This window comes from Tachyglossus aculeatus, chromosome 3 (assembly GCF_015852505.1).
Source record: "Tachyglossus aculeatus isolate mTacAcu1 chromosome 3, mTacAcu1.pri, whole genome shotgun sequence".
NCBI classification, from domain to species: domain Eukaryota; kingdom Metazoa; phylum Chordata; class Mammalia; order Monotremata; family Tachyglossidae; genus Tachyglossus; species Tachyglossus aculeatus.
Genome location: NC_052068.1, coordinates 56,418,133 through 56,439,595, shown reverse-complemented (window position 1 = coordinate 56,439,595; position 21,463 = coordinate 56,418,133). Strand labels below are relative to the sequence as shown.

General features: G+C 43.9%; 1 protein-coding gene across 1 annotated transcript in view; it reads right to left on the bottom strand.

Annotated features, from left to right (window-relative positions):
* WDR70 (WD repeat domain 70) overlaps positions 1–21,463 on the bottom strand; it is a 462,347-nt gene that overhangs the window by 74,563 nt on the left and 366,321 nt on the right. Inside the window, 2 exon segments of the mRNA XM_038743389.1 lie at positions 3,629–3,713; positions 14,286–14,385. Coding sequence (XP_038599317.1) covers positions 3,629–3,713; positions 14,286–14,385 — 185 coding nt within the window.

Below are 21,463 nucleotides of genomic sequence, written 5' to 3'. Positions count from 1 at the left end.
ATAATAATTATGGCATTATTAAGGCTTTCTATGTACCAGGCACTGTACTAAGTGCTGGGGTGGACACAAGCAAATCGGGTTGGACACAGTCCCAGTCCCACGTGGGGCTCACAGCCATAATCCCCACTTTACAGATGAGGTAAACGAGGCACAGAGAAGTTACGAGACTTTCCCATGATTACACAGCAGACAAGTGGCAGAGCCAGGATTAGAATCCATGACCTTCTGACTTCCAGCCCATGCTTTTCCCACTGAGCCCTGCTGCTTCATTCTAGTCCAGTCAGCTACTTGTCATTAGGAAACTAGTTTTTTTACAACACTAGTAATACAGAGATTACTGGCCATCTATAACCGATCAATCAGTTGTATTTACTGAGCGCCTACTGGGTGCAAAGCACTTCACTAAGCGCTTGGGAGAGTACACTATAGCAGAGTCGACAGACAGATGCCCTGCTCACTACAAGCTAGAAGATACGTAGACAGTATAGTTGTCCACTCCCCAAAAGTGCTACTTAAATTCTCACCAGAACTGTGAGCTGTAACCATATGACTTTGCTCTTCTTCTTCTTATTATTATTATTAATACAGAGAAGCAGCATGGCTTAGTGGAAAGATCCCAGGCTTGGAAGTCAGAGGTCATGGGTTCAAATCCCGGCTCCGCCACTTGTCTGCTGTGTGACTTTGGGCAACTCACTTAACTTAGAGAAGCAGCGTGGCTCAGTGGGAAGAGCCCGGGCTTAGGAGTCAGAGGTCATGGGTTCAAATCCCGGCTCTGCCACTTGGCAGCTGTGTGACTTTGGGCAAGTCACTTCACTTCCTGTGCCTCAGTTACCTCATCTGTAAAATGGGGATTAAGATTGTGAGCCCCATGTGGGACAACCTGATCATCTTGTATCCTCCCAGCGCTTAGAACAGTGCTTTGCATATAGTAAGCACTTAACAAATACCATTATAATTATTATTGTCATTATTATTATTCCCTCTGACTCAGTTATCTCATCTGTAAAATGGGGATTAAAACTGTGAGCCCCACGTGGGATAACCTGATAATCTTGTATCTGTACATCCCAAGCACTTAGTACAGTGCTCTGCACACAGTAAGCGCTCAGTAAATATGATTGATTGATTGATTACCCCACTGCTTAGAACAGTGCTTGGCACATAGTAAGCGCTTAACAAATACCTTCATCATTATTATTATTCTTTCATTAAGCAGCTTCTCAAAGGTCGACATTTCAGATCCCTTCATACTCTGCATAGCTTTCATTATTTACTACAGATGTGAATTTCACTTCTACGCAGAAAGGCAGATTTGCCAAGGGATGAACCATACCACTGAGAGCTGAAATCCCAGCTACGATGCTGACTCACCATACAAAACCCTTACGCAACTCACAATGCCTCCCTCTCCTCAGCAACAAAATGGAAGCAATAGCACTCATCTCCCCATCGAAACGGATGACTGAGTGACCGCAAAACATATGGAAAATATCATCTAAAGACATTGGGGACAATTTGAAAACTCTGAACCCGGAGCTCCTGTGTGGCCACAAGAGGCCCAACCTGCTCCTTTGATCATTTTAGGTGTTTGTTTGGTGTGTGGTGTGTTACTACGATTGTGTTGTTCTCAAGGTGTGTGCTTGTAAATTGGAATTTTTCTACGTGTTTCTCTGCTGCTTAGATTGTAGACTCTTTGAGGAAAAAGAACTGTGTCGTCATTCCACTGCAATTTTCTAGCACGTTATTTATTAAGCGTCTACAATTGACATAAAATTCTAAAAGTGCTTTGGACAACAAGTGATCTTTACCAATGATCATTCAAAGAGTTTAGGAGGCTCTGGGTTCTAATCCCAGTGTTGCCATTTGCTTGCCGTGTGACCTTGGGCAAATCATTTAACTTCTCTGTGCCACAGTTACCTCAGCTGTAAAATGGGGATTCAATACTTGTTCTCCCTCCTACTTACAGTGTGATCCCCATGTCGGGCAGGAATTGTGTCCAACCTAATTCACTTGTATCTTTACCACTGCTTAGAACATTGCTTGACAATATAGTAAACGTGTAACAAATATGATAATAATTATTATAATGATCAAAACAGAAGCTAATCAAGTGCGGACAGTATACATATAAATTTATATGTGTGTGTACATATATATATATTTATGATAATGATAAAGAATATATTCATTAAGCCAGCAATCTGCGGCTGACTGCCAGAGGTTTCCACATTTTGTCCTTTTCTCTAGTGGTGGAATCTCACCTTTATATGGAAACAGAGAATATCTGCTCTTTGCTTCTATAAAACTATGAGAACCCACCGAGAATACAAGCAGAGTGGGAATCTCTACTCTGTGTGCCTTCATTGAGGGATTTCCCACAGATTGGCAGAGAAGGAGAGAGTCAGAAGAGAGTGAAAGGAAAAGGTAAAAGGGAAAAATGAGTGAAGGAAGATGAGAACAATTAAAAGGTACAGAGAGAAAGGGAACAGATAAACAAAAAAAAAACTATCTGTGAGTAAAAGGACAGGGAAGGAGTAGAGGGGTGAAGCTAAGAAAGAAAAACAAAAGGAGAGACCTTCGGGAAAAAGAACCAACAGCCCAGAAAGGAAAAGTAAAGAAGAAGATTAATTAATTCATTGATTCGATCATATTTATTGGCGCTTACTGTGTGCAGAGCACTGTACTAAGTGCTTGGAAAGTAAAACTCGGCAACAAATAGAGACAATCCCTACCCAACAACATGCTCACTGTCTAGAGGGGGGAGACAGACAACAGAACAAAACAAGACAAGTAGACAGGTATCAATAGCATAAATATAAATAAATAGAATTATAGATATATACAAACCCTTCATAAAATAAAATTAATAGAATGAGAAGATGAAACAAGGAATGGCTCAATAAGCAGACAAAAGAGAAAGAGGGAGAGGAGTGAGGGGCCAAGGAATTGTGGAGAAAAGGAAATGGAGAGAGGAAAAGAGAGAGTGACAAGTTCATTCATTCATTCATTCAATCGTATTTATTGAGCGCTTACTGTGTGCACAGCACTGCACTAAGCGCTTGGGAAGTACAAGTTGGCAACATATAGAGACGGTCCCTACCCAACAGTGGGCTCACAGTCTAGAAGGGGAGTCTAGAAGTCGACAAGTGAAGTTTAACAGAAGGAGCGAGAAGAGATGGGCAAGAATGTGTCTTCATTTACTGGGTAATTAACTGACCTTGCTAAAGAATCGTTATTCCCAACTAATATAGTAAAGGGTAAATATGTGTATCATCATTGGGGTCATCACTGAATTTTTCGATAATCTTTAGAATGTGAATAAATTTATAAGAGGGTTTATCTCTCAAAAGCCTACAATTTATATTACTTTGTGGATAAATAACTTATTCAGTCATATCCTATAATACTAGTTCTTCCACTGAAATTTGAAGAGCAGGATTTTTTCCCCAAAAAATGCCTTTCTCAGAGGCAAAAAACAGCATTAGGCTATGAATCAACAAGGAGAGCTTTAAAGCCCAAGTAACTGGGCCTCTCTCTACAAGACCTAAAATCCATTCAATCCACATTAACTCTAATCATTTATGAGACCAAGCGGCCACACAGCGATTTCACCGAATAGATTACTTACATAGAGAAAAAGGTGGTAAGCTCTGAAGCGGAATGAAGAGGTTTCTTAAACTGTCGGATATCCCATATTTTTAAGGTATCGTCTCCTGAGGAGTACAAAGAAAAGTACTAAGTAAAACATACAAAAAGGATAATGACACCCGCTCAACGAACAGCATATCCCTAAGTGACTACTTTAGAAAAATCAATCACGAAGCTTTTTTTAATTGCCTGTTTAGTGACAGACCATTCTAGTAGCAAGAGTATCTACGGGATCGTGAATCACCCTTCCGGAAATTGCGCCCCAGATTGAGAAGGTGAATGAAACGGAGTAAAGACCCTCAACTTCTCAATGGCCTGCTTTAAAGCCTGGCTTGCGAGCAGATGGTATCTCCCCAGTGGCACATTTGCAGGATTGACGGGTTTCCTAGAGAAACCTTAATCTAATAACCATCAGGATTGGCTATGAAGGTTCAGCCCACACTAAGTTCTCTTTTTCCCAACAGTCTATCCATAAAGGTATATCCACTCTCTGCTCGGTGGAACTGTGTTCCTGCTATTTATCACCGGATTCCAGGGCTCTTTTTTCCAACCATTTTCTGAGTGATGAATATTTGTTAAGTATCAGATTCTTATATTTCTGTCAGGCTACTAACTAATATCGGACCAGTATGACACCCGGAATGTTTTCAAGCAACTTCTCTGCTGTTGGTTTCCCCTGGGTACCCCAACTGAGACCTGCCTCATCTCCCTCGTGTCTGATGGGGAATCTCCGTCAGATGCAAAGGAGGCGATTTGAGCTTTCGGGAAAAATCCCCAATCCCTTCCCAATGATCCGTTCTTTGAAGCTCAGCACTTGGCAGGTGTGCTCCTCTACAACTGGCTGGATCGACACAGCTGCTTTTATTGGGAGAAGTCCAGAGCACTGTTCTCATCAGGACGTTCACCTACTGTTTTTCTTCATTTTTTCAACTTTACAAATGAGGCAACAGTCCTCAATCTGGAGTAAAACATTAATCTGCCTTAAACAGTTCAGCTAAGCAGGCAAGTTCTGAGCAGGAGGGAGGGTTTTACGATACCCTGGGGCACTTTTGCTGAGCAGGGCTTCCACCTCACATGCTATAGATCTAGTTTAATGCAATGTAATTAAGAAAGGAAGGTGAAGGAATTTAGTTGCCTTGTCACATTTACAGCTCTCAAATCATCGTGCTTCCTATTTACCCTTCGGGATATTCACTTTCTGCCTCCACTCCACGATCACCCAGGAATGCATGTGCTTTGGGGGACGTGCGGCTTTGTTTAGAGGTGTTCGAGGAGCTACCATCTAGGGGAATGACAAGCAAACGAACAGATGCAAGCGTACGTACGTCCATATGCAATCCACACATATTGACGCGGGTTCATAGAAATGAGGGAAGATGGGGTGCTTTTGATGATATATAGCTTTAGGTGGATTTGGGTTGACTGGAATAGGCTTTCCGGAAAAAGGATTTGGAATTGAACTTTACAGAGCTGGAGGAATACAGACTGGTGTTGCCCCAGGTTTGATGAAATAGCTTGAAGACAGAATGAGAAGAGGGAAAGTGTTCTGCTTTTTTGCTTGCCTTCCATCTCTGTTAATAATGACACGATCGCCTCCCTGTTCCAGAAACGCGTAACCTCAGTGTCATTCTCAACTTCTCACTCTCTTTTAACGCTCACATTCAAGGTAGAGGGACGGGGACTATGTCCAATCTGATTAGCTTTTATCTGCTCAATGCTTAGTACAGTACCTGGCACATACTAAGTGCTTAGCAAATACCATAAAAAAAAAAACAAAAAAAGGAGTTTCCAGTCCAGAGAGGGAGACAGACATTGAAATAAATTATGGATATGGGCAGAAATGTCGTGGGGCTGAGGGTGGGTGAATAAAGGGTACAAATCCAAGCTCAAGGGCGTTGCAGAAGGGAGGGGTAATAGGGAAAATGATGGCTTTGGTGAGGGAAGGCCTCTTAGAGATGGGATTTTGATAAGGCTTTGAAGACCGGAAGCATGAGGGGGAGGGAATTGCAGGCCACAGGCAGGGCATGGGTGAGGCGCCGGCAGAGAGACACAGGTACATTGAGAAGGTTGGTGTTAGAGGAATCATCATCATCATCATCATCATCAATCGTATTTATTGAGCGCTTACTATGTGCAGAGCACTGTACTAAGCGCTTGGGAAGTACAAATTGGCAACATATAGAGACAGTCCCTACCCAACAGTGGGCTCACAGTCTAAAAGGGGGAGGCAGAGAACAAAACCAAACATACTAACAAAATAAAATAAATAGAATAGATATGTACAAGTAAAATAAATAAATAAATAAATAGGAATGAAGTGAGCATGCTGGGTTGTAGTAGTAATTCAACGAGGTAGGATAGAAGGGGACAAGGTGATTGGTGCTTTAACACCAATCTTACATTGAAGCAGCGTGGCTCAGTGCAAAGAGTTCATGGGTTTGAATCCCGGCTCTGCCAACTGTCAGCAGTGTGACTTTGGGCAAGTCACTTAACTTCTCTGTGCCTCAGTTACCTCATCTGTAAAATGGGGATTAAGACTGTGAGCCCCCCGTGGGACAACCTGATCACCTTGTAACCTCCCCAGCGCTTAGAACAGTGATTTGCACATAGTAAGCGCTTAATAAATGCCATCATTATTATTATTAATATTATTGTTTCCCACTTCTAGACTGTGAGCCTGTTGTTGGGTAGACTCTGTCTCTATATGTTACTGACTTGTACTTACCAAGCGCTTAGTACAGTGCTCTGCACACAGTAAGCTCTCAATAAATACGACTGAATGAATGAATGAACCCTCTTCATCTGCTACTCTCCGGTTAACTCTCCTTGTCCTCCCAAGCTAACCTTCTAACTGTACCTCATTCTCAACTCTCTCTCCTCTTTTCCTTCACTCATGAAAATTCCCTCCCAGCCAAATCCAACAGCTCTCCCCAAATTCACGGCCCCTGTAAATTCCCACCTCCTCTAACAATTAATGCCCCAATTAATTCTATCCCAAGCACTTAGTACAGTGCTCTGCACACAGTATTTGCTCAATAAATATAACTGAATGAGTGAATGTACTCCCAACATTTCAGAACATATCAAGCTATCAGCCACCTCTAGCACATTCATGGTTCATTCATTCATTCATTCATTCAATTGTATTTATTGAGCGCTTACTGTGTGCAGAGCGCAGTACTAAGCGCTTGGGAAGTACAAGTTGGCAACATATAGAGATGGCCCCTGCCCAACAGTGGGCTCACAGTCTAGAAGGGGTAGCATTGTGCATACCCCAATTGTACAGTCTATTTATTTCTGATTACCCTACTTATAAATACTTGAGATCTGCTTCCCTCATTAGAAGGTAAGCTCCTTGAGGCTAGGGAAAGCACTTCATGGTTCTCTTGGATTTTCTCAAGGACTTGGTACAGTCAATGTGCCCATCCTTTAATCAATCAATAGCATTTACTGAGCACTTATTATGACTGCTGAGCACTTTGAGAGAGCACAATAAAATACAGTTGGTAGACACAATCCCTGCCCATAAGGATCTTCCACACTACAGGGGGAGACAAGCATTAAAATAAATTAGAGACAGGGAAAATGTCAAAGTACAAGGATAAGTGAATAGGTGTTGCGGAGCTGGAAGTGTGGTGAATATCAGGTGCTTAAGGGTACTCTCTTTACTATCATCAATCATATTTATTGAGCGTTTACTGTGTGCAGAGCACTGTACTAAGCGCTTGGGAAGTACAAATTGGCAACATATAGAGACAGTCCCTACCCAACAGTGGGCTCACAGTTTAAAAGTCTACTACTTTCTACTACTACTACTACTACTACTACAGTCTACTACTGCTGCTATTACTCCTACCACTGTAGAGCTCTATTTATTTTATTAATGATGCGTGTAAATCTACAATTCTATTTATCTATTTTGATGTTATTGTTTTGTTTTGTTGCCTGTCTCCCCGCTTCCAGGCTGTGAGCCCGTTGTTGGATAGGGATTGTCTCTATCTGTTGCAGATTGTACTTTCCAAGCACTTAGTACAGTGCTCTGCACACAGTAAGTGCTCAATAAATACAACTGAATGAATGAATGAATGAATGAGAGCATAAGCGGGGGTGGAGTGAGAGGGGGCCATGACGTTAGTGTGGTATACTGCTTTCAAGTCCATGAGCACGAATTCGTACTTGATCAGATGGGTGACTGAGAAGATTTGAGGAAGTGTATGAAGTGGTGAAATTAGCATACTTGGCGGACTAGTCTGTCTGGGGGATGCTTTGAAGAGGGATTGGGAGCCCTGTGAGGAGGTTAAAGCATTCCAGATAGGAATAAAACCGACTCCGAAAAAAGGCTTTGATGAAAAGGAACGGACGGATCTGAGAAATGCGGACTAAGAAGTGGCAGGCCTTAGCAGCTGTGGGAAGAAGAAATGTAGTGGTATAAAATATCATCCCTTGATTGAAGAACAGGCAAGAGGATGGCGTTAGAATGGGGGAGTAGGGTGGGTGGGTGGGGGAGAAGTCGGATGGAGCAACTTAGGGATAATGACTAGCCAAACTGAGTTTCCGGTGACACTGAAATATCCATGTCCTGCCATCAGTGAGAGATACGGAGAAGCAGCGTGGCTCAGTGGAAAGAGCCCGGGCTTTGGAGTCAGAGGTCATGGGTTCAAATCCCGGCTCCGCCAACTGTCAGCTGTGTGACTTTGTGCAAGTCACTTAACTTCTCTGTGCCTCAGTTCCCTCATCTGCAAAATGGGGATTAAAACAGTGAGCCCCCCGTGGGACAACCTGATCACCTTGTAACCTCCCCAGCGCTTAGAACAGTGCTTTGCACATAGTAAGTGCTTAACAAATACCATCATTATTATTATATGGCCTTGTGAGAGGTCAGCCTAGGGAAGCAGTTTGGGAGATGACAAGCGATGAACGTTTATGACTTCTGCAGGAGAGTGGGTACTGAGGGAGAAAAATAGGGAGTTAAAGACAGAGGCCTGGGGGCAGGCTAACCACAGTAAAGGGGTAGCACGGAAAACTCCTGAATAGGTAGGAAAAGTAATGAGGAAGGAGAGTTACAGAGGAGGCAGAGCAAGGGATGATGCTAAGGAGAAAGTAGTGATCACCAGAGTTGGTTGCTTTGGAAGATGAGCATAGATAGTTATGCTCATTGAAGATGGCTTTGGATTTGATTAGAGGATATTGGAAACATAGTTTCAGTGGTGTAGTAAGGTCTAAACTGGAATGGAAGGAATCAAGAAGGGGGTGGGGGGCAAGATGAAGGGAGTGGAAATACACAGTGAAGGTGTTGAACAGAAATAAACAATTTGTTCAAGAAGTTTAGAGTCCCTTGGCAAATGGCTCCTAGGGGAAAAGTAAAGTAATAGCCAAATTTGGGCAGGGACCCCTGCTTTCTGGAGTTAGGATAGGTTTCGGTGGCAGGTAGCAGCAGGAGAGGGAATGGAGGAGGTGGGGGAAAGTAAGGCTGGTGGAAAGATGCAGTATGGTGGCAGTGTAGTATTGGGCTCCAAAATGAATTAAATATAGCTATCTACTGTGGCTGGATTGTGAGCTGGAATTACGAAACAGAAGGCAAGGAGGCCAGGTGAAGCATTCTTAAGGCTACATTAAAGCAACGCCTCAGACAGTGCTGCATCCCAGCTAAAATCTAGGAGTCAGTTGCCACAGGTAGACCAGAATAGCGCATTGCCAAGAGAAGAGCCGCTCTTTTTGAGCAGAAACTGTAAGGATCATGAGGAAAGGAGGCAAAAGTGAAAACAGCACAAGGCACTGCAAACACCCTGATAGCACAAGGAACAGTCTTCGTATGTGCACAGTGTGGTTGGGATCATGAGTCTCACATTGGCTTTTGGATTGGATTGGATTTTACTTGTACATATCTATTCTATTCATTTTATTTTGTTAGTATGTTAGTATGTTTGGTTTTGTTCTCTGTCTCCCCCTTTTAGACTGTGAGCCCACTGTTGGGTAGGGACTGTCTCTATATGTTGCCAACTTGTACTTCCCAAGCGCTTAGTATAGTGCTCTGCACACAGTAAGCGCTCAATAAATACGATTGATTGATTGATTGATTGTTCTGGGTGGTTTGTCATTGGGCCTTTACAGAGAATGGGTGATGGCATAAATGGTATTTATTATGGGCTTCCTGTGCTAATCACTAGGGTAGATATACGATAACAAGATTGGACAGAGTCCTGTCCCACACAGGGCTCATTGTCTAAGATGGAAGATAGGGATTTTATTGTCATTAAGATCAGAAAACAGAGGCACAGAGATGTTGTGACAATCAAATCAAATAAGAGGCAAGAGGAGAAGCAGTGTGGCTTAGTGAAAAGAGCCTGAGCCTCGGAGTTAGAAGGATCTGGGTTCTAGTCCCAGAACTGCCACTTGTCCGTGGCAGAGTCTGTGTGACAATGGGCAAGTCATTTCACTTCTCTGTGCCTCAGTTACTTCATCTGTAAAATGGGGATTTAGACTGTGAGCCCCCTGTGGGACAACCTGCTCACCTTGTAACCTCCCCAGCACTTAGAACAGTGCTTTGTACATAGTAAGTGCTTAATAAATGCTATTATTATTATTATTCAAGACTGGAAATATTAGACGTCACACAAGAAGTATTTAGAAAGCCTTAAGCAAAAATAAGAGATTCTCTTAATATGGCCAAATTGGTTGTCTCGTGACTTGCCCAAAGTCACACAGCTGACAATTGGAGGAGCTGGGATTTGAACTCATGACCTCTGACTCCAAAGCCCGTGCTTTTTCCACTGAGCCATGCTGCTTCTCTATCTTTGGTACCTAAATGTGTAAAAATGCTTTCACAGTGTGCATGGACATAGAATTTAGAAAGTCCATCAATAGTAGTTGTGATATCCTATTAAAGTCCAGTCTGCAATGACAACTTCTTCTTCCATCCCAATTAATAAATCAATGGTATTTATTGATCGCTTACTATGTGCCGAGCACTGTACTAAGCACTTTGGAGAGAACAGTACAAAAGAATGGGCAGACACATTCCCTTCCCATAATTAGCTTACAGTCTAGAGGGGGGAGATAGACATAATATAAATAAATAATTTATAATATATACTTTATTCATTGTGAAGGGGGAGAGTTAGCATCCACCCAATCTGGAATGCTATTTGTAAAAAAATCTAGCACAGAATTTGAAACACAAAACCTTTTAAATCGAATAGAATAGCTTTCTCTTTCAACATATATATTACATTGTCAGCTCCACAAGGGCAGGGATCACGTCTTGGCTTTTATGTACATCTCCTGGTATGTAGTAAGTGCTCTGTGCACAGTAATAATAATAACTGTGGTATTTGTAATGCACAGTTACTATGTGCCAAATGCCGTACTAAGTGCTTGGTTAGACAGAGGATAATCAGGTTGGACATAGTCCCAGTCCCCCATGGGAATCACGATCAAAGAATGGGGGAGGACAGGTAGTTTATCCCCATTTTACAGATGAGGTAACAGAGGTACAGAGAAGTCAAGTGACCGACCTAATGTCACACATCAGATAAGTCTAGAACCCAGATCTGTCAATTCCCAGGCCCATGCTCCTCCCCCAAGGCCACACTGCCTCCCTAAGCTCAAGGTCCTACTTTGGGTTTAAAAGGTCACATAATATGCACCAAATTGAGTGTGAAGGGGAGAAAGGAATCAAGCAGGAGTTACCAACAACTATGTTTAAGTGTGGTGGGCGCTCTGCCCTCTGAAGAGCAAGGAAACCCTGGAGTGGGAGCATTCATTCATTCATTCAATCGCATTTACTGAGCGCTTACTGTGCTCAGAGCACTGTACTAAGTGCTGGGAAAGTGCAATTCGGCAACAGATAGAGACAACCCCTACCCGACAATGGGCTCGCAGTCTAGAAGGGGGGAGACAGACAACAAAACAAGTAGACAGGCATCAATAGCATCAAAATAGACGAACAGAATTATAGATTCACACAAGGATGAGGGTGGATGGGTATTGGGTGAGGAAGATATGGAGACAGGGCCAATCCAGTGGCTCCAGTGTCACTAGATTATATGATAGGAGTGATAGTATTGATTATATACATCTGAAATGTAGAGTACAGTATTGAGCATTGACAGTTGCCTCCATGACAAGAAGGCGCTCTGCCCTCTGAAGAGCAAGGAAACCCTGTAGTGGGAGCATTCATTCATTCATTCAATCACATTTATTGAGCACTTACTGTGCGCAGAGCACTGTACTAAGTGCTGGGAAAGTGCAATTCAGCAACAGATAGAGACAACCCTTACCCAACAATGGGCTCACAGTCTAGAAGGGGGGAGACAGACAACAAAACAAGTAGACAGGCATCAATAGCATCAAAATAGATGAACAGAATTATAGATTCACACAAGGATGAGGGTGGATGGGTATTGGGTGAGGAAGATATGGAGACAGGGCCAATCCAGTGGCTCCAGTGTCACTAGATTATATGATAGGAGTGATAGTATCGATTATACACATCTGAAATGTAGAGTACAGTATTGAGCATTGACAGTTGCCTCCATGACAAGAAGGCGCTCTGCCCTCTGAAGAGCAATGAAACCCTGGAGTGGGAGCATTCATTCATTCATTCATTCGCATTTATTGAGCACTTACTGTGCGCAGAGCACTGTACTAAGTGCTGGGAAAGTGCAATTCGGCAACAGATAGAGACAATCCCTACCCTACAATGGGCTTGCAGACTAGAAGGGGTGAGACAGACAACAAAACAAGTAGACAGGCATCAACAGCATCAAAATAGATGAACAGAATTATAGATGCACAAAAGGATGAGGGTGGTTCACACAAGGATGAGGGTGGATGGGTATTGGGTGAGGAAGATATGGGGACAGGGCCAATCCAGTGGCTCCAGTGTCACTAGATTCTATGATAGGAGTGATAGTATTGATTATATACATCTGAAATGCAGAGTACAGTATTGAGCACTGACAGTTGCCTCCATGACAAGAAGGGAGTTGAGGGCACTGCAGGATTTAAGTCTAGCACATATGGTGAAGCCAACAGGCATGGGAGTCAACAAGGGAAGGGAGTCACTGTTGCCAAGCAGAAGAGAGTGTAAAGTTCAATTCATTCTACATAGGGCGACTCCCCTCGCCCCCGCAGGATTTTAGCCATTTCACCTGTATATAGGTATATATGTTTGTACGTATTTATTACTCTATTTATTTTATTTGTACATATTTATTCTATTTATTTTATTTTGTTAATATGTTCGGTTTTGTTGTCTGCCTCCCCCTTCTAGACTGTGAGCCCACTATTGAGAAGGGACTGTCTCTATATGTTGCCAACTTGTACTTCCCAAGCGCTTAGTACAGTGCTCTGCACACAGTAAGCGCTCAATAAATACGACTGAATGAATGAATGAATGAATGAATTTCACCGAAGGCACCCCCTTCTTCCTTCTGCACATAGTTTGCATCCACTCCCGTGCCCGTCACACAGTGAGTGCTCAGGAAATGCCGTCAATTGTAAGGAGCATCTTTTCCCCTAAGCTACCCATCTTCTGCTTTTCTCCTCAGCCCAGAAAGCCACAGTTCTTACATTAAACCAGGTTCAATTTTAAAAGCTCCCTGCTGGGTCGGGGGAAAGCCAGCAACTCTACAATAATACCCCAGGAAGGAATTTGGGATAAAGCTCCCATAGAAGCCACGCTGAAAAAACCCCAACAAAAACCAGCAGGCAGGAGGTTAGGGATCAACTCAGTCTTGGAATGGTACCCAGGACTCTTACAACTGCTAAATGTTAAGGAGAAAGAGGAAGCTTAAACCATATTGGTGAGATCAAGAAAAACATATTAGCAGTAAGGAACGGGGCATAAACAGCTTGCTTGAGGAAACAACGTGGCCTAGTGGCTAGGCCACAGGGCTGGGAGTCAGAAGGACCTGGATTCTAATCCTGGTTCTGCCACTTGTTTGCCATGTGACCTTGAGCAAGTCACTTCACTTCTCTGAGCCTCAGTTACCTCATCTGAAAAAAGCGGATTAAGACTGGGAGCCCCGGGTGGGACAGGGATTTTGAACAACCTGATTAGCTTGTACCTATCCAGCGCTTAGAACAGTGCCTGGCACACAGTAGGCACTTAACAAATGCCATAAAAAAATCAATTGTATTTACTGAGCGCTTACCATGTGCAGAGCCCTGTACTAGGTGCTTGGGAGAGTACAATAACAGAGCTGGTAGACATGTTCCCTGCCCACAGCGAAAGTTTAGAGACAAAGGGACTATGAAGGGAAATTGAGGAGTAGAGGGAACATAACAGATTTTCTAAAATTTTCCTGAGTGACTGATTTCTACAATTTTCCTGAGTGACACATTTTCTTGGAGTATCACGGAAAGATGAGACTGATCACTATTTCACGATTAAACAACAACAACCAAAAAAACTCCCAGAAAGCAACTCATTTCCAAATGTCATTTTCTGCACTAAGAGGAATTACAGCACTGGACTGTATCAAATGGATTAAAAAGGTCCAAGCACTTAGTACAGTGTTCTGCACACAGTAAGCGCTCAATACATACGATTGAAGGAAGTTGTTTTGAACCTACAATATGATCACCTTGCCACCAGTAGCAAACATAAAGAGATGATACGTTTTCACACCTACCTCCTCGAGAAGCGAGAACAGTGCCGTCATATGAAAAGGTCACGCAGGACGTATCTGTGCCAGATTGGTGAGCCTGCCTGCAATGGAACTTCGTATGCACCTGTTATTGAAATACACAAAATATTCAAAAGGCTTGTAAATTTCAGATGAGAACTTTGAAGGGAGGCAGACCCGAGATCACAGCTATGTTCAGTTCGTCCCTGCCTTTCAAGGGCTGTAAAACCGGTATGCAGGTGAATTAAAGGTATCACACTGGATCGCAAATAGTACGTTGAGTGGTTTAAAATGGATCTGTGTGAAGCAGTGCCCCAGAATTGAACTTCGATGCCTTTCAAACCATGGGAGAATCCACTTCGTCGTGAGACTTTTATGCCTCAGCATCCTTGAGATTTACGAGTAGAAAAAAATGAAGGAAGCTTTATTTTACTTGGTCTATTGGAAAGCAGTAGGTACATACAGATGAAATATTAATTGCGTTAGTCTGCACTTGGCTTATCTCTCTTTTGAAGGACACTAGTAGGAGAACTAACTTCAAAAGACATCAGAATCACACATTTATCCACCATTAAGGCCCGAAAGACCAAACTAAGTGCCCGTGGGGTTCCAGTCAGTCTAGGGTTTGCAGACGGAAGGCTTAGATCACTAAGCCACCCCAATAGCTAGGGTAGCCAGCCCAGCATAAGGGAACAGGATACCAGATGGTCTTTCAAAGTCCCTTCCAACTCTCTAATTCTATCATTCTATGAAATTCCTCCTTGAAAGCAACTTTCTACAGTCAGGCTATGACCCACACGGAAATGTGATATTTCGAGCCACGGACGTGGTTTAAAAGGCCTGAAGAGGACAAAGGACCTGGAATAAATAAATGACAATTTGCAATGGGATTCCAACCAACTTAGTACTACAAATTTCCCGCACTGGTACTGAAGTCAAACTGGAGATTTATTTATTTATTTATTTATTTATTTGTTTGTTTATTTATTTATTTTACTTGTACATATCTATTCTATTTATTTTATTTTGTTAGTATGTTTGTTTTTGTTCTCTGTCTTCCCCTTTTAGACTGTGAGCCCACTGTTGGGTAGGGACTGTCTCTATATGTTGCCAATTTGTACTTCCCAAGCGCTTAGTACAGTGCTCTGCACATAGTAAGCGCTCAATAAATACGATTGATGATGGAGATTCAACTCCCACTATGAGTTACGGTTTGCCAAGTAAAGGGGCAGGGAATGTGTCCACTATGTTGTTATATCGTTCCTAGCGCTCAGTAAATACGGCTGACAATGGAGACCATCCAATCAGGCACACTCATACACAAGGCCCAGGGTCTTAAGGAGAGGGACAATGGGCATCAACCCCATTGTATTAGAAAATGAAATTGAGGCACAACTGGTAAAAATAATAATAATTATTACGGTATTTAATAATGACATTTATTAAGCGCTTACTATGTGCAAAGCACTGTTCTAAGCGCTGGGGCGGTTACAAGGTGATCAGGTTGTCCCAAAGGGGGCTCACAGTCTTAATCCCCATTTTACAGATGAGGTAACTGAGGCTAAGAGAACTTAAGTGATTTGCCCAAAGTCACACAGCTGACAATGGGCAGAACCGGGATTTGAACCCATGACCTCTGACTCCAAAGCCCGAGCTCTTTCCACTGAGCCACGCTGCTTCTCACATGGTATTTGCAAAGCGCTTACTATATGCCAGGCACGGTACTAAGCGCTGGGCTGGATACAAGCAAATCGGGTTGGACAAAGTCCCTGTCCCATGCCGGGTGGATTCAAGCAAATATGGTTGGACACAGTCCCCATTTTACAGAAGAGGTAACTGAGGCACAGAGAAGTGAAGTGACTTGGCCAAAGTCACACAGCAGTCAAGCGGCGGAACCGGAATTAGAACCCATGACGTAACTGGTGTGGGAACATCTGAATGCAGATGACTGGGCTCAGAGGCAAACACATGGGAAGACAGGAAAATGGTTATCAATTACTTGAAGATGTGGCACAGTGCTACGAAGGTGACGTAAAGTATCAAGAAGATGAAAGTTATGTAACAGCCCACATCCGGAAAACCCTATGCACAGAAATCAATCAATCAATCAATCAATCGTATTTATTGAGCGCTTACTGTGTGCAGAGCACTGTAGTAAGCGCTTGGGAAGTACAAGTTGGCAACATATAGAGACAGTCCCTACCCAACAGTGGGTTCACAGTCTAAAAGGGGGAGACAGAGAACAAAACCGAAATTCAAGCTGTCTCGCAATTCTCCTATGTCCAACTATGCATGGGGAGACAAGGAGGTAGAAAATAAAATGAAAAAGTCCAGCGTGTCTTTGGCAGACTGGAGAACAACATCTGGGCAATGAGGCAGTGAAGTCCAGGCCCGGTTGAAGGTTTACAAAGGCTGCTGTGGGGTCTGATCTCCTATATGACAGTGAAATCCAAACCCAATACATTCAGCTTTTAGTGGCAGTTTCACCAGCGCCAAGTACAAACCATACTGTGCATTTAGCTTTATTTCTATTTGTTCTGACGACTTGACACCTGTCCACATGTTTTGTTTTGTTGTCTGTCTCCCCCTTCTAGACTGTGAGCCCGTTGTTGGGTATGGACCGTCTCTGTATTTGCCGACTTGGACTTCCCAAGTGCTTAGTACAGTGCTCTGCACACAGTAAGCGCTCAATGAATATGATTGAATGAATGAATGAATGAATACCGAACATCAAAAGGCAGTCCCTTCTAGACTGTGAGCCCATTGTGGGGTAGGGACCATCTCTATATGTTGCCGACTTGTACTTCCCAAGTGCTTAGTACAGTGCTCTGCACACACTAAGCGCTCAATAAATACGATTGAATGAATGAATGAATGACTAAATTATCATCCACACAAAATTTCTGGAACACCATCAGCTCACTGTCACTGAAGCAGTGCTCAGGGCAACACAACTCTGTGGGGCAGGATTTGTGAGAAGCATTCATTCATTCTTTCAATTGTACTGAGTGCTTACGGTGCGCAGAGCACTGTACTAAGCGCTTGGGAGAGTACAGTACAACAATAAACAGAAGACTGGCTGGCAGGAAGATACCCAGGAAGCAGCTGTACAGTAGACCGAAAGTGTGGCACACACAAGCCAGGGTCAGCAGTTAATTAATCCTTCCGATTCCAGTTATCGCTCTGCCCTTAAGGCATTTGGTCTTAGACTATAAGGAGATGGCCTCTAGCCTGTAAACTCACTGTGGGCAGGGAATGTGTCTGCTATATTGCTCTACTGTACTTTCACGATCATTTAGTATAGAGCTCTGCACACAGTCAGTGCTCAATAAATACCACTAACTGACTGAGATGGAGACTCAACTGCTCGCTGATATTTTTACAAAATAAAACTGAGCCCATGCAGAAGTCCTTGGGCCACTGTTGGTGACTTCTTCTTCTTCTTCTTTTTTTTCTGGTATTTGTTTAGTGCTTCCTATGTTCATTCATTCATTAATCCAATCTTATTTATTGAGCGCTTACTGTGTGCAGAGCACTGTACTAAGCGCTTGGGAAGTCCAAGTTGGCAACATATAGAGACAGTCCCTACCCAACAGTGGGCTCACAGTCTAAAAGGGGGAGACAGAGAACAAAACATATTACCAAAATGAAATAAATAGAATAAATATGTACAAATAAAATAGAGTAATAAATATGTACAAACATACATACATATATACAGGTGCCGTGGGGAGGGGAAGGAGGTAAGGTGGGGGAGGATGGGGAGGGGGAGGAGGGGAAAAGGAAGGAGGGGGCTCAGTCTGGGAAGGCCTCCTGGAGGAGGTGAGCTCTCAGTAGGGCCTTGAATGTGCCAGGCACTGTACAAAGCACTGGGGTAGATACAAGCTTGTGACACAACACTCAAGTGACTCCACTTTGGCTTAACTGTTATTTCAGGGCGAGCAGCAGCAGCTTGGCTTAATGGAAAGAGCCCGGGCTTAAGAGTCACAGGACATGGGTTCTAATCCAGGCCCCGCCACTTGTCTGCTGTGCGACTTTGGGTAAGTCACTTAACTTCTCTGTACCTCGGTTACCTCATCTGTAAAATGGGGATTAAGACAGTGAGTCCCATGTGGGACAACCTGATTACCCTGTATCTACCCCAGTGCTTAGAACAGTTCTTGGCACAAAGCTCTTAACAAATACCACCATCAACATCATCACCATCAAGTCAAGGAAAATAAGGAAGCAGCTCGATATATGGGGGAGTCAGGGAAATGCTGGTGCCACGCCCATGGTCTTCTGTCTGTGGGCGCTTAGTACAGTGCTCTGCACACAGTAAGCGCTCAATAAATATGATTGAATGAATGAATGAACGAGCTCACCGGCTCATACGTTTGAATAACACGTGTAATCAGGGGAGGGGGTGCTCAGAACCGACACCTGCTGCATCCTGGCCAGAGTGGAATGGGATTGGAAAACAGCAACCAACTGGCAGCTGACCTTGTTTATCACCAGGTATAAGACCCCCACCTCGCAGGGGAGGGGTCGCCACCGTGTTCCCGCCCATCCCCGGTGTGATTCCCAAATACCAGGAAAGACACTTGGTGGGGCCTCGTGGGCAGCCACGCAGCATTGTGCTCATCCCAGATCAGTTCTGGTGTTGCTATGATCTCCTAGAGACGTGACTTGATTCCCACGTCGGGTAGCGATACCACCAGAGAAGTGAAGTGACTTGCCCAAAGTCACACAGCTGGCAGTTGGCAGAGCCGGGATTTGAACCCATGACCTCTGACTCCAAAGCCCGGGCTCTTTCCACTGAGCCACACTGCTTCTCTTGTTGCTATCAAAGACCAAGGTCTTCTCCGACAACAGGATTGTAATTGAAGCAACGTGGCCTTGTGGATAGAGCTTGGGCTTGGGAGTCAGAAGGACCTGGGTTCTAATGCTGACTCTGCCTGCTGTGTGACTTCGGGCAAGTCACTTGACTTCTCTATGCCTCAGTTTCCTCATTTACAGAGTGTCGATCGGGACCGTGAGCCCTGTGTAGGACAGAGACTGTGTCCAAAGCTATTATCTTGAATCTGTCCCAGCACTTGGTAAAGTTCCAGGCACACAGTAACTACCACCATCAACATCATCATCATCAAGTCAAGGAAAATAGGGAAGCAGCTCGATATATGGGGGAGTCAGGGAAATGCTGGTGCCACGCCCATGGTCTTCTGTCTGTGGGCGCTTAGTACAGTGCTCTGCACACAGTAAGCGCTCAATAAATATGATTGAATGAATGAATGAACGAGCTCACCGGCTCATACGTTTGAATAACACGTGTAATCAGGGGAGGGGGTGCTCAGAACCGACACCTGCTGCATCCTGGCCAGAGTGGAATGGGATTGGAAAACAGCAACCAACTGGCAGCTGACCTTGTTTATCACCAGGTATAAGACCCCCACCTCACAGGGGAGGGGTCGCCACCGTGTTCCCGCCCATCCCCGGTGTGATTCCCAAATACCAGGAAAGACACTTGGTGGGGCCTCGTGGGCAGCCACGCAGCATTGTGCTCATCCCAGATCAGTTCTGGTGTTGCTATGATCTCCTAGAGACGTGACTTGATTCCCACGTCGGGTAGCGATTTGAAAAAAGCACGGCGATCGCCAACAGATTATGTTCCTTCCTCTCCCCCACCTCCCCTTCCCCATCCCCCCGGCCTTACCTCCTTCCCCTCCCCACAGCACCTGTATATGTTTGTATAGATTTATTACTCTATTTATTTTACTTGTACATATTTCCTACTCTATTTTATTTTGTTAATATGTTTTGTTTTGTTGTCTGTCTCCCCCTTCTAGACTGTGTGCCCGCTGTTGGGTAGGGACCGTCTCTAGATGTTGCCAATTTGTACTTCCCAAGCGCTTAGTACAGTGCTCTGCACACAGTAAGCGCTCAATACGATTGAATGAATGAATGTTGTTATGGTCTCCTGGAGACATGAGTTGCCTCCCAAGTCAGGTAGGGATTTGAAGAGCGTGGTGTTTGCATATAGATTATGACAGAGGGTGCTTGTTTGTGGATGTCATTTATTCTGTATTTTGTTGGTATAATAAATCACGGCTGCTTAAACAAGTGACTGGTCTGAATTTTGTGGTCTTCTTTCATTTATTCATTCCATCGTATTTATTGAGTGCTTACTATGAGCAGAGCACTGTACTCTTTCTGGCTATATCCCAAACCCGTCTTTCCAGGTCAGTGCACGGACCTCTGTGGGTGATAAGGTTAATCAGGTTGGACACAGCTGATGTCCCACATGGGGAGCCTAGTTTTAATCCCCATTGTACAGATGAGCTAACTGAGGCACAGAGAAGTGAAGTAAATTGCCCACGGTCACCAGTACATAAGCAGCAGACCGGGGATTAGAACCCAGGTCCTTCAGATGCCCAGGACCCTGCTCTATCCAGTGGGCCATGCTGCTTCTCTCTTATTTTCTCAACCGTTTCCCAAGACTTGGACTTCACCTTGGTAATAATAATGGCAATTATTAAGCATTTACTATGTGCAAAGTACTGTTCTAAGCACTGGGGAGGTTACAAGGTAATCAGGGTGTCCCACGTAGGGCTCACAGGCTTCAGCCCCATTTTACAGATGGGGTAACTGAGGCCCAGAGAAGTGAACTGACTTGCCCAAAGTCACATAGCTGACAAGTGGCAGAGCCGGGATTAGAGTCCATGACCTCTGACTCCCAAACCTGGGCTCTTTCCACTAAGCCACGCTGCTTCTCTACGATGCTGCTTCTCTGTAGATGCTGGTTGTGGGAAAAGAGGGAGCCACAGCAAAGGCTGAATGCATCCCCCATTACCATCCCTGGTTAATTCAAATCTTTTTTTCTTTTTTCTTTCAACAGTTTTTCTTAATAATAATAATAATAATAATAATGGCATTTATTAAGCGCTTACTATGTGCAAAGCAATGTTCTAAGCGCAGGGGCGGTTACAAGGTGATCAGGTTGTCCCACGTGGGGCTCACAGTCTTAATCCCCATTTTTACAAATGAGGTAACTGAGGCACAGAGAAGTTAAGTGACTTGCCCAAAGTCACACAGCTGACAATTGGTGGAGCCGGCATTCAAACCCGTGACCTCTGACTCCAAAGCCCACGCTCCTTCCACTGAGCCACGCTGCTTCTTAAGTAGTTACTGTGTGCCTGGAACTTTAC